This window comes from Coregonus lavaretus (assembly GCF_964263955.1).
Source record: "Coregonus lavaretus genome assembly, chromosome: 22".
Taxonomy (NCBI): domain Eukaryota; kingdom Metazoa; phylum Chordata; class Actinopteri; order Salmoniformes; family Salmonidae; genus Coregonus; species Coregonus lavaretus.
In genome coordinates, this window is record NC_140009.1 from 9,597,031 (window position 1) to 9,610,602 (window position 13,572).

A 13,572-nucleotide genomic window follows, 5' to 3' on the forward strand; every position below is an offset into this window, starting at 1 on the left:
GTGACATGGCGCAGGCACTGCTGCCCCACTCTCCAGGCGGTCCGGTGGAGTTGTGTATCGGGGTGTGCAGTGCAGAGTACCGCACCCAATCCTCCCAGACTTACTCCTTCGTGGTGCGTATGACCTCGCATGACCCCATCTCTTCCTAGACCGATGACTGTGCAGAAAGTCTGTCCGTTCTCTCTCGGGGACGGAAGGACTCAACTAATGCCGTGGTTCTAGGTAGCCCCGGGAACTACCTAGCCTTATGCTGCAAAACAGAGATGAGGAAAGTGTTGTGAGAGAAAGTGTGGCCGATGTGATATGCAGTAATTACCCAGCTATTCCGACGGAGCATTAAGCAGCGATGAAACAGGAATGTGGTGTCGGTCTATTATCTCCTCAGCCCGGGCACAGAGTCGCTCGCTGAACTGAATGGGCTTGACTGCTGCCCTTAAACCACCAATCAATATGAGTCTTGCAGTTTAATTCCAGCAGAAGCCAAGAAGCTCCCAGCCAAATGAATACATGTGCACCGAGCAACTACGCATGTAGCTAATTACAGAAAAAAGGAGAGTCTTACTCATGTCACTGTCACTGTGCTGCTGAATACAAAAATACAATACTAAAACATTTTCAGCAGTGTGTGAGCAGCGATTACTAGAAATATAATGGGAATTGGTTTGTTGTACTGTAGCTTTTCAGAAAAACTGTGTGCTGCTGGGTGTAAACAGTGAGTTTCCTCCCTCTCTCCTCAGACCCCCAGCTTCAACCGTGTGCGCCCGGAGAAGGGCCCCGTGTCCGGGGGGACCCGTCTGACAATATCAGGCCATCATCTGGACACTGGGAGCACCGTCACTGTGTTCATCGCCCAGGAGGAGTGTCTGTTTGTTAAGTGAGTAGTGAGTCAGCTTGACCCCACCTTGGAGGAATGGACTGTGGTAGTATACTGTAGTAGTGGAATCTGTTCTATCACAACTGGACATGCACAACCTGTCTGCACGTTACCTGTCTATTTTAAGTTAAATTAAAACAGCATCATGACAGGGTGACAGCATGATATTTTCTTGAGTGTCATTTCAGACAGTGAATTAATTCTATGTGATACAATATGACATATCCTCTTGTCTAACCGGCCACAGGAGGACCAACAGGGACATTGTGTGTGTGACACCGTCTGGTACAGGACCTGCGTCAATCAAACTGTTAATCGACAAAGCTGAGGTCACCAGCAGTGACACACACTACATCTACACAGAGGATCCCACCATCTCCAGCATCGAGCCCAACTGGAGTATAGTGAAGTGAGTAGTGGTGATACCAGCTGCAGCCAAGCCTTCTCCTCTCCTCTCCTCTCCTCTCCTCTCCTCTCCTCTCCTCTCCTCTCCTCTCCTCTCCTCTCCTCTCCTCTCTCTCGTCTCGTCTCGTCTCGTCTCGTCTCGTCTCGTCTCGTCTCGTCTCGTCTCCCTCTCTTCTCTTCTCTTCTCTTCTCTTCTCTTCTCTTCTCTTCTCTTCTCTTCTCTTCTCTTCTCTTCTCTTCTCTTCCTTCACTTCTCCCCTCCCCTCCTCCCCTCCCCACTCCTTCTCTCCCCTCTCCTCTCCTCTCCTCTCCTCTCCTCTCCTCTCCTCTCCTCTCCTCTCCTCTCCTCTCCTCTCCTCTCCTCTCCTCTCCTCTCCTCTCCTCTCCTCTCCTCTCTTCTCTTCTCTTCTCTTCTCTTCTCTTCTCTTCTCTTCTCTTCTCTTCTCTTCCTTCACTTCTCCCCTCCCCTCCACTCCTCTCCCAGCCAAGGCTGCAGGCTGGAACCGTTCAGCGCATGACCAGTGCCCTGGGAGATTTCTGAGGAGAAACTCAGCCCAGCTATCAATTACTGCCAGTAATGACTCGGGAACACACTAAGATTACAACATGAGCCCCAAAGCCGCACAGAGACGCCCACACAGTCCCATTGTAACCATTTCACCATGACACTTAAAGCACAATCGACAGTATGGGGGATGATGTATCCAATGTATATCACATCCTAATCCATGGGACCCTTGAGGGGACTGTAGAGCTTCCTCTTCTTTCGAATCCCAACAGTACTGTAAGATAAATCATACAAATCAGACAAATGCACTAAATAGCAGCTCTGTTACACGGAAGTTCTTATTTCATTTCTTGTTCTCTCTCTGCCCATGTCACCAGTGTGCAATAACTATCTCTTCTTAACCTCTCCACCACCATGTTTCCATTTGTGTTTCAGTGGTAGCACCTTGATCACCGTCACAGGTACCAACCTGCTCACCATCCAGGAGCCCAAAGTCCGTGCCAAGTATGCAGGAATACAGACTACTAATGTAAGTTCCCAATATAAACATTCCATGTTTGCACTCTACCGTTCTGACTATTACAAATGGTTAACCTGTATAATAGCAGCTAGCATCAAGGACTTACGCAATAAGCTTTTGTTACTGTACACATTGTCAGTATTGTGGTTTTACACAGAAGTTTGTCTCATACTTGTTCCTGGTTTGACCCTCCTCTTTTATCTTCCTCTTCATGTCCAGGTGTGCACTGTGGTGAATGACTCTGTGATGACCTGTCTGACCCCGGCCATCATTTACACCCAGCACCAGGCCCCAGAGTCAGGCCTGCACCCCGACGAGTACGGCTTCATCCTGGATCACGTGGCTGCTCTGCTCGTCCTCAACGGGACACCTTTCACCTACTACCCCAACCCCACCTTCGAAACACTAGGGAACTCTGGGATACTGGCGGTCAAGCCCGGCTCTCCCATTATCCTCAAAGTAAGTAGATTCCTTGTTTGGTTTCATTTTCTGTTACTTTTGTCTGTTGAGAGGAAGGAGGATGTGGTCCTCTGTGGTCCTCTGTAGCTCAGCTGGTAGAGCACGGCGCTTGTAACGCCAAGGTAGTGGGTTCGATCCCCGGGACCACCCATACACACACAAAAAAAAGAATGTATGCACGCATGACTGTAAGTCGCTTTGGATAAAAGCGTCTGCTAAATGGCATATTATTATTATTATATTATTATAAAGCTCTAGAGATTAAGCATCTTGGGTCCTGTGAGAAGCAAGAGAGGTCCTGTGAGACAGAACCAGTACAGAAACAACTTCATTTCCCTACACATCTATTTACAACGTCCCTGAGCTGAGGATTGAGTTACAAGTCAGGGTTGATAAAACTCTAAGGACCCATACACTTTATTGTGTGTGTGCTTTCATCTGATAAAGGTGATAATTGTCCAACAGAATGTTTCTTTTGAAAACTAACAACATTTTTCTTCTGAAAACAGGGCAAGAATCTGATTCCCCCTGCTCCGGGCAACACCCGGCTGAACTACAGCGTGATGATTGGTGAAACGCCCTGTCTGTTAACTGTCTCGGAGTTTCAGCTGCTCTGTGATTCGCCAGACCTGACTGGGGAGCAGAGAGTCCTGGTAAGGCCAGATGTCCCGCCCACCGTTTACTGTAGTTTGTGTATTTTATGTCAACAATAGCTTCGTGTGAGATATCCTTTATAGCCAAACTGCTCTGGCCATAATCCAGTCTTGTTATTTCTCTAAATATATTTGACATGTAGTTAAAACACTTTTATCTGTGCTATTTGGAAACATGCCTGACTTAGAGGACGGCGGTGATGTGCAGTAAAGACAGTGCATCTATAATCAATTCTATAATAGCTGTGTGGCTGGTTTTTTTTTTACTTGAATGCTAATCCACCAAATGTAAAGGTCAAATGGGAAAGGGTCATCATGCATTACACACTTACTATGATTAGGCGGCCCGCTGATACAAGCAATTTCCCATGTAATCGAACTATCTGTTGACTCCGCAGCTTTGGCGCATTATCATCAATGCCAAACAGGACTACCTCGCTTTATTACATGCACGCCTCAGCGCACAATGATATCAGCTGTGGGCTTGAGCAGTAGAGGTGAAAAATAATAATCTTGGATTGATGAAATGCAATCCCTTTTTTTTTTTTTTTTTTTTATGGACAGACAACCGTTGTCGAGAGCAGGTGATTTAATCGGCAGAGGGCAGTCTGGTCAATTTGATTATTGCAAGTGTCATAAGCATTTATCCATGTATTCCTATACAGTGCCAGCTGTCAAAACAACCACGGCTCAGAATGATTAGAAGCAGGTAGATTTAGTCCGGAGTGTGGCAGCTTGTTTACCTTTTGTATCAACGGCATGGTCCTGATCTTATGTGATTGACTTGACACTAACATGCCTGGACGAGGTAACTGGCTGTTGATTCAGTGAAACGCTCAGACTCAATTTAATCAGATCAATAGAGTCAGCTGTGGAGAGGAGGGAGCATTTACAAATCAAAGCTGAGATCAAAGAGAGGGGGAGAGAGAGAGAGAGAGGGGGGGGGGGGGGGGGGTGATGGGTGAGGTGGAGTGGAGTGATCTCCCTCCCAGGGGCAGGGAGAGATGGAGACACACGGCACAGTGAGAAGGCTGAGCCAGCTGTGTTAATGACCTGACACACAGCACAGTGACGGACAGACAGCAGAGTGGCGTTCTCGCCGGCCCCCATCCTCACCACTCAATAATTAAAGCACACAGCCAGGAGGGGAATGGGGTGGTAAAGGTGAAACTCGTTAGCCAAACCTGTTGGAAGCCATCTGTAATTGGCCTGAAGTTTAAAAAGTAGATGTTAGAAGGGGCTCCAATGAACCTGGGTCAAATCTAAAAAGTTTCGACATGTACTGTAACTCTGAGTCTGAGCTACATGCAGTGCCTTCAGAAAGCATTCACACTCCTCCACTTTTTCCACATTGTGTTGTTTACAGCCTGAAATTTAAATGGATTAAATTGAGATTTTGTGTCACTGGCCTACACACAATAACCCATAATGTCAAAGTGGAATTATGTTTTTAGAAATGTTTCCAAATTAATTCAAAATGAAAAGCTGAAATGTCTTGAGTCAATAAGTATTCAACCCCTTTGTAATGGCAAGCCTAAATAAGTTCAGGGGTAAAAATTTGCAATAGTGTGCAATAGTGTCGAACGATTCAACCACAAAGACCAGGGAGGTTTCCCAATGCCTTGCAAAGATGGGCACCTATTGGTAGATGGGTAAAAAAAAAAAAAGCAGACACTGAATATCCCTTTGAGCATGGTGAAGTTGTTAATTACACTTCGGATGGTGTATCAATACACCCAGTCACTACAAAGATACAGGCATCCTTCCTAACTCAGTTGCCGGAGAGAAAGGAAACCGCTCAGGGATTTCAACATGAGGCCAATGGTGACCTTCAAACAGTTACAGAGTTTAAAGGCTGTGATAGGAGAAAACTGAGGATGGATCAACAACAGTTACTCCACAATACTAACCTAAGTGACAGAGGGAAAAGAAGGAAGCCTGTACAGAATAAACAAATATTCCAAAACATGCATCCTGTTTCCAATATGGTACTAAAGTAAAACTGCAAAAAAATTGTGTATGTCCTGAATACAAAGTGTTATGTTTGGGGCAAATCCAACACAACACATCACTGAGTACCACGTTTCATATTTTCAAGCATGGTGGTGGCTGCATCATGTTATGGGTATGCTTGTCATCAGCAAGGACTACAGAGTTTTTTAGGATAAAAATAAACGGAATAGAGCGAAGCACTGGCAAAATCCTAGAGGAAAACCTGGTTCAGTTTGCTTTCCAACAGACACTGGGAGACAAATTCACCTTTCAGCAGGACAATAACCTAAAACACAAGGCCAAATATACACTGGAGTTGCTTATCAAGACGACATTGAATGTTCCTGAGTGGCCTGGTTACAGTTTTGACTTAAATCGGCATGAAAATCTATGGCAAGACTTGAAAATGGCTGTGTAGCAATGATCAACAACCAACTTGGCAGAGCTTGAAGAATTTTACAAATATTAATGTGCAAATATTGTTCAATCCAGGTGTGCAAAGCTCTTAAAGACTTAACCAGTACTGACTCAGGGATGTGACTACTTATGTAAATTAGATATTTCTGTATTACATGTTTTATAAATTTGCTATAATTTCTAAAAACATGTTTTCACTTTGTCGTTAAGGGGTATTGTGTGTAGATGGTGAGATTTTTAAAAATATTTAATCAATTTTGAATTCAGGCTGTAACACAACAAAATGTGGAATACGTCAAGGGGTATGAATACTTTCTGAAGGCACTGTAGTTATGAAACCCTTCATATTACAGAGCCCAATTTTTCCATCTCAGTAGCTAGCTTTCCATCCAATTGGGGACAGATTTTCATGTGAATATTCAAAAATCTGCATATAAACAGTATGTGCATTTTCCTGCTAGAGATGTGTTTCCATCAAATTGACTTGTTGCAGATAAAAGGCTGTGCGTGATGACGTAGTGCACATAAAAATACCTTTTGCAGTTAAATTCCCATGTACTGAATAGAAAATACGAGTTAAATGGATTTCCATTCCATTTTCAACTCTACTGATGGTTTTCTCACCCCCAAGAAATGTGTTATATATATAGATTGCGCGCTTTTGGCTAGAGCGCACGTATAGCCTACATGATGAGATTATAGATGAAAGAGCGAGATCATTTGTATTTGTCAAATGGCAGACAAGCATCGATGATCATGTCACCACAATAAGACCCTTGATATTTATTGGAAAGGAGCATCAAGCTCATCACTGTGCACTTTCACCACCCTGTGAAGTTCATCATAACTTATTTCATCTGTAGCCTAATAAACTGCATGGTTTCGCGACAAGTCATAGTGGGAGGAGCACAGAACATGTCATTGCCTGACTCCAAGTTTACTTTGATATGATGGTTATTATATCAATATATGTGCATAAAAGCGTTTCCACTGACATTTCTCACATAATTAATTTTACAGACACAAAAAGATCCCACCTTCTCTAGGGTGTTTTGTTTTGTCGACATTTGGAAGGTTTAGTGAAAAATGTTCTGTTTCCATCAGGCCTGTCATGACATTGTTGGATGGGAACCTGGTTTGTGTTTCTCCTCCAGATTGTGGTGGGTGGTCTGGAGTACTCCCCAGGAACCCTGCACATCTACTCTGACAGCACCCTGACCCTGCCGGCCATCATCGGGATCGGGGCGGGAGGAGGGGTGCTCCTCATCGCCATCATCGCCGTGCTCATCGCCTACAAGCGGAAGACCCGGGACGCTGACCGCACCCTGAAACGACTCCAGCTGCAGATGGACAACCTGGAGTCCAGAGTGGCCCTGGAGTGTAAAGAAGGTAGGAGCACCGGTCACTATGACCCTCCTCCTTCTCCTATTGCTCTCCTATCCTATCATATCCTCTCCTATCCTATCATATCCTATCATAACCTATTTCTCTCCTATCCTATCATATCCTATCATATCCTATCATAACCTATTTGCCAGGCCATCATTGTAAATAAGAATTTTGACTTAAATGACCTGCCTGGTAAAATAAAGATACAAATATCCTTTTCACAATGGCCACTTAAAAACAGTTATATGTTTATCTGTATGCTCTTTGCACATGCATGTCTGTCACTGAAATGACACCAGCACTGCTCACGGCCTTTTCCTCAAGCAAAGATTGCTTCATCGAAGTGAGCTGGAACATCAACTGGCAGGTTCTTTTGATATGCTCTTATCAGAGAGATGTGTGTGCTTTTGAAGAGTAGTGTGCTATCAGCATTGGCCTGCTCTGAACAGTTGTTGTTATTGTGATGCTCCTGTGGTCCCTCTGTAGCTCAGCTGGTAGAGCACGGCGCTTGTAACGCCACGGTAGTGGTTCGATCCCCGGGACCACCAATACACAGAAATGTATGCACGCATGACTGTAAGTCGCTTTGGATAAAAGCGTCTGCTAAATGGCATATTATTATGCTCCTATAAGTAGGTACAGTACAAGGTCAATCACTCTACATTCTTTACAATACATTTTCTGAGATGCTACGCTTACTCAGTACGAGGTAACCAGGCAACCGCAGAGCTGACTGTGGACAGTATGAGGATGACCAAAATATGCTGTCCATTAATCGGTAGAGGGCAGTCTGGTCAATTTGATTATTGCAAGTGTCATAAGCATTTATCATGTATTCCTATACAGTGCCAGCTGTCAAGACAACCACGGCTCAGAATGATTAGAAGCAGGGTAGATTTAGTCCGGAGTGTGGCAGCTTGTTAACGCTCAGACTCAATTAATCTGATCAATAGAGTGGGGGCAGTTGTGGTCATTTTGTCTAACCACATCCTGTCAGGTGCTCCCCACCACCCAAAATGACTATTCTGTGTTCTCATGACCATATGCTTCTCCTGTTTTACTCTGGGATTGGCTTAAAATAGCAATTTTTGTCTCTTCTGCTTCTGTCAACTCAGCATTCGCTGAGCTGCAGACAGACATCCAGGAGCTGACCAATGACATGGAACGGAGTGAAGATCCCCTTCCTGGAGTACCGCACCTACACCATGAGAGTCATGTTCCCCGGCATCGAGGAGCACCCCGTCCTCAAGGAGCTGGATGTAAGTGTAAGAGAACTAAACTAGAGCACTAGTTCACTTCACTGCCTTGTGCTTCTATCTTCACTTGTCTTGTCTTGGTAACTCGGTATGCTTTCCTGAAGTTCACTTTTGTTGTGCTGTAACTCGCTGCCAAAAAAATAAAGGAATCAAAATAAAGTGATAGATCCTGTTTAAAAATCCCCTAAAGTCAGTAGCCAGCAGTACTCCTCTCTTAGTGCCCAAGCTTCAGAGCAACCTGTTTTCTTTTCCTCTCAACTTCTTTCTTTTAATTCAAACCTGAGGCTGAGTCAACCCAGGAGCCCCACCAGGCCTCCGTGGACGACTTGTCTAGAGTCTGCTGCAGAAATGTTTAGAAAATAGTCAGCATAGAGGAATATTTTAAGTCACTACAGCCACGTTTTTAGCTGGTGCTCCATGTAATCCTCATACTAATAACAAACCATTTTCTCTACCCATTTTTCTCTTGACACTTTCCTCTCCTCTCCCCTCTCCCCTCTCCCCTCTCCCCTCTCCTCTCTCTCTCTCTCTCCTCTCCTATCTCCTCTCTCCTCTCTCCTCTCTCCTCTCCCCTCTCTTCTCCCCTCTCCTCTCTCCCCGCTCCTCTCTCCACTCTCCCCTCTCCCCTCTCCCGTCTCCTATCTCCCCTCTCCCCTCTCCTCTCTCCCCTCTCCTGTCTCCCCTCTCCCCTCTCCCCTCTCCCTTCTCCCCTCTCCTCTCTCTCCTCCCCCCTCCCCTATTCTCTCCTATCTCCCCTCTCCTCTCCCTTCTCTCCTCTCTCTCCTCTCTCCTCTCTCCTCTCTCCTCTCCCCCTCTCCCCTCTCCCCTTGTCTCTCTCTCCTCTCCCCTCTCCCCTCTCCCCTCTCCCCTCTCCCTCCCCTCTCCCTCTCCCTCTCCCTCTCCTCCTCTCCTCTCTCCTCTCTCTCTCTCCCTCTCCTCTCCCCCCTCTCCCCTCTCCTCTCTCCCCTCTCTCTCCTCTCTCTCCTCTCCTCTCTCCCTCTCCCCTATATCCCCTCTCCACTCCCCTCTCCCCCTCTCCCCTCTCCCCTCTCCCTCTCCACTCTCCCCTCTTAACCTTTTGGACCTCCTTTGGTGTATTCCAACCTCTGTGTCCCCCCCTCCCCCTCCTCCTCCTCCTGTGTCCTGTCCCTCAGTCCCCGGCCAATGTGGAGAAAGCCCTGCGTCTGTTCAGCCAGCTGCTGCACAGTAAGATGTTTCTGCTGACCTTCATCCACACCCTAGAGGCCCAGAGGTCCTTCTCCATGCGGGACCGAGGTAACGTGGCCTCTCTACTCATGGCCGCGCTGCAGGGCCGCATGGAGTACGCCACCGTGGTGCTGAAACAGTTGCTGGCTGACCTCATAGAGAAGAACCTGGAGAACCGCAACCATCCTAAACTGCTGCTCCGACGGTGAGGCTACTTTAATCTCTTAAGAATCTGACCCTTTTTTCAATTTTCGCCTAAAATGACATACCCAAATCTAACTGCCTGTAGCTCAGGACCTGAAGCAAGGATATGCATATTCTTGATACCATTTGAAATGAAACACTTTGAAGTTTGTGGAAATTTGAAATTAATGTAGGAGAATATAACACATTAGATCTGGTAAAAGATAATACAAACAAAAAAACATGTGTTTTCTATTTATTTTTTTGTACCATCATCTTTGAAATGCAAGAGAAAGGCCACAATACAGTGGGGGAAAAAAGTATTTAGTCAGCCACCAATTGTGCAAGTTCTCCCACTTAAAAAGATGAGAGAGGCCTGTAATTTTCATCATAGGTACACGTCAACTATGACAGACAAATTGAGGAAAAAAATTCCAGAAAATCACATTGTAGGATTTTTAATGAATTTATTTGCAAATTATGGTGGAAAATAAGTATTTGGTCACCTACAAACAAGCAAGATTTCTGGCTCTCACAGACCTGTAACTTCTTCTTTAAGAGGCTCCTCTGTCCTCCACTCGTTACCTGTATTAATGGCACCTGTTTGAACTTGTTATCAGTATAAAAGACACCTGTCCACAACCTCAAACAGTCACACTCCAAACTCCACTATGGCCAAGACCAAAGAGCTGTCAAAGGACACCAGAAACAAAATTGTAGACCTGCACCAGGCTGGGAAGACTGAATCTGCAATAGGTAAGCAGCTTGGTTTGAAGAAATCAACTGTGGGAGCAATTATTAGGAAATGGAAGACATACAAGACCACTGATAATCTCCCTCGATCTGGGGCTCCACGCAAGATCTCACCCCGTGGGGTCAAAATGATCACAAGAACGGTGAGCAAAAATCCCAGAACCACACGGGGGGACCTAGTGAATGATCTGCAGAGAGCTGGGACCAAAGTAACAAAGCCTACCATCAGTAACACACTACGCCGCCAGGGACTCAAATCCTGCAGTGCCAGACGTGTCCCCCTGCTTAAGCCAGTACATGTCCAGGCCCGTCTGAAGTTTGCTAGAGTGCATTTGGATGATCCAGAAGAGGATTGGGAGAATGTCATATGGTCAGATGAAACCAAAATATAACTTTTTGGTAAAAACTCAACTCGTCGTGTTTGGAGGACAAAGAATGCTGAGTTGCATCCAAAGAACACCATACCTACTGTGACGCATGGGGGTGGAAACATCATGCTTTGGGGCTGTTTTTCTGCAAAGGAACCAGGACGACTAATCTGTGTAAAGGAAAGAATGAATGGGGCCATGTATCGTGAGATTTTGAGTGAAAACCTCCTTCCATCAGCAAGGGCATTGAAGATTAAACGTGGCTGGGTCTTTCAGCATGACAATGATCCCAAACACACCGCCCGGGCAACGAAGGAGTGGCTTTGTAAGAAGCATTTCAAGGTCCTGGAGTGGCCTAGCCAGTCTCCAGATCTCAACCCCATAGAAAATCTTTGGAGGGAGTTGAAAGTCTGTGTTGCCCAGCGACAGCCCCAAAACATCACTGCTCTAGAGGAGATCTGCATGGAGGAATGGGCCAAAATACCAGCAACAGTGTGTGAAAACCTTGTGAAGACTTACAGAAAACGTTTGACCTGTGTCATTGCCAACAAAGGGTATATAACAAAGTATTGAGAAACTTTTGTTATTGACCAAATACTTATTTTCCACCATCATTTGCAAATAAATTCATTAAAAATCCTACAATGTGATTTTTCTCATTTTGTCTGTCATAGTTGACGTGTACCTATGATGAAAATTACAGGCCTCTCTCATCTTTTTAAGTGGGAGAACTTGCACAATTGGTGGCTGACTAAATACTTTTTTTCCCCACTGTATACTATTGCAGTTTAGGTGCAATTTAGATTTTGGCCACTAGATGGCTGCAGTGTGTGTGCAAAGTTTCAGATTGATCCAGTGAAGCATTGCAATACTGGACTATTTTGTAGCAAGTCTGCCCAAATGTGCCGAATTGGTCAATTGATACATTTTCAAGTACATAACTATAGAGAACATACAAAAATTATATGGTAATACAAAATGTAACTTTCACACATCTAGATGGCTGGGCGGGGTGGGTGTGGAGCCAGAGACAGCAGGGGTTTAAACTGTAGAACCCAGTTCCTATATTTGAATATAAAAATTGATTTTATCAAAGAAACTATGCTACATTTTATCTCTGGGACCCTTAGGATGACAAATCAGAGCAAGATTACAGAATGTAAGTACATTATTTACCTTCAGAGGTGAATGTATCAAACCAGTTGCCATGATACGTTTTCTGTTGTTGTGCACTCTCCTCAAACAATAGCATGTTTGTTTTTTTCACTGTAATAGCTACTGTAAATTGGACAGTGTAGTTAGATTAACAAGAATTTAGGCTTTCTGCCCATATAAGACATGTTTATGTCCTGGAAAGTGTGCTGTTACTTACAACAGTCATGCTAATCACATTAGCGCACGTTAGCTCAACCGTCCCGTATACGGGACACCGATCCCGTAGAGGTTAAAAAAATATATCTATTTTATATATATACATATTTTATGTATATTTTGTGGAAGATATATAGACAGTGCTGAAGTATCAGTGAAAAACCACTACATCACCCTAGGCAGTGGTTTAGAACACTACATCACCCTAGGCAGTGGTTTAGAACACTACATCACCCTAGGCAGTGGTTTAGAACACTACATCACCCTAGGCAGTGGTTTAGACCCTAGGCAGTGGTTTAGAACACTACATAACGCTAGGCAGTGGTTTAGAACACTACATAACCCTAGGCAGGGGTTTAGACCCTAGGCAGCGGTTTAGACCACTACATCACCCTAGGCAGTGGTTTAGAACACTACATCACCCTAGGCAGCGGTTTAGACCACTACATCACCCTAGGCAGTGGTTTAGAACACTACATAACCCTAGGCAGTGGTTTAGAACACTACATAACCCTAGGCAGGGGTTTAGAACACTACATCACCCTAGGCAGGGGTTTAGACCCTAGGCAACGGTTTAGACCACTACATCACCCTAGGCAGTGGTTTAGAACACTACATAACCCTAGGCAGGGGTTTAGACCACTACATAACCCTAGGCAGGGGTTTAGACCTTAGGCAGCGGTTTAGACCACTACATCACCATAGGCAGTGGTTTAGAACACTACATAACCCTAGGCAGGGGTTTAGAACACTACATAACCCTAGGCAGGGGTTTAGACCCTAGGCAACGGTTTAGACCACTACATCACCCTAGGCAGTGGTTTAGACCACTACATAACGCTAGGCAGGGGTTTAGAACACTACATAACCCTAGGCAGGGGTTTAGACCCTAGGCAGTGGTTTAGACCACTACATCACCCTAGGCAGTGGTTTAGACCACTACATAACCCTAGGCAGCGGTTTAGACCACTACATAACCCTAGGCAGTGGTTTAGACCACTACATCACCCTAGGCAGGGGTTTAGACCCTAGGCAGTGGTTTAGACCACTACATCACCCTAGGCAGTGGTTTAGAACACTACATAACCCTAGGCAGTGGTTTAGAACACTACATCACCCTAGGCAGGGGTTTAGAACACTACATAACCCTAGGCCACACAGTGAGGCTACTTACCTGTAGAGACATAGGCTGAGTGCTCTCCTCTCAGTCCCTTACTA

General features: G+C 45.2%; 1 protein-coding gene across 1 annotated transcript in view; it reads left to right on the forward strand.

The window, feature by feature from the left end:
- plxna3 (plexin A3) overlaps positions 1–13,572 on the forward strand; it is a gene marked incomplete at both ends in the record, with an annotated part of 147,307 nt that overhangs the window by 120,131 nt on the left and 13,604 nt on the right. The window contains 10 exon segments of the mRNA XM_084186683.1: positions 3–113; positions 738–874; positions 1,122–1,283; positions 2,223–2,316; positions 2,527–2,766; positions 3,276–3,419; positions 6,983–7,217; positions 8,333–8,382; positions 8,384–8,476; positions 9,628–9,884. Of these exon segments, the coding sequence (XP_084042809.1) occupies positions 3–113; positions 738–874; positions 1,122–1,283; positions 2,223–2,316; positions 2,527–2,766; positions 3,276–3,419; positions 6,983–7,217; positions 8,333–8,382; positions 8,384–8,476; positions 9,628–9,884 (1,523 nt within the window).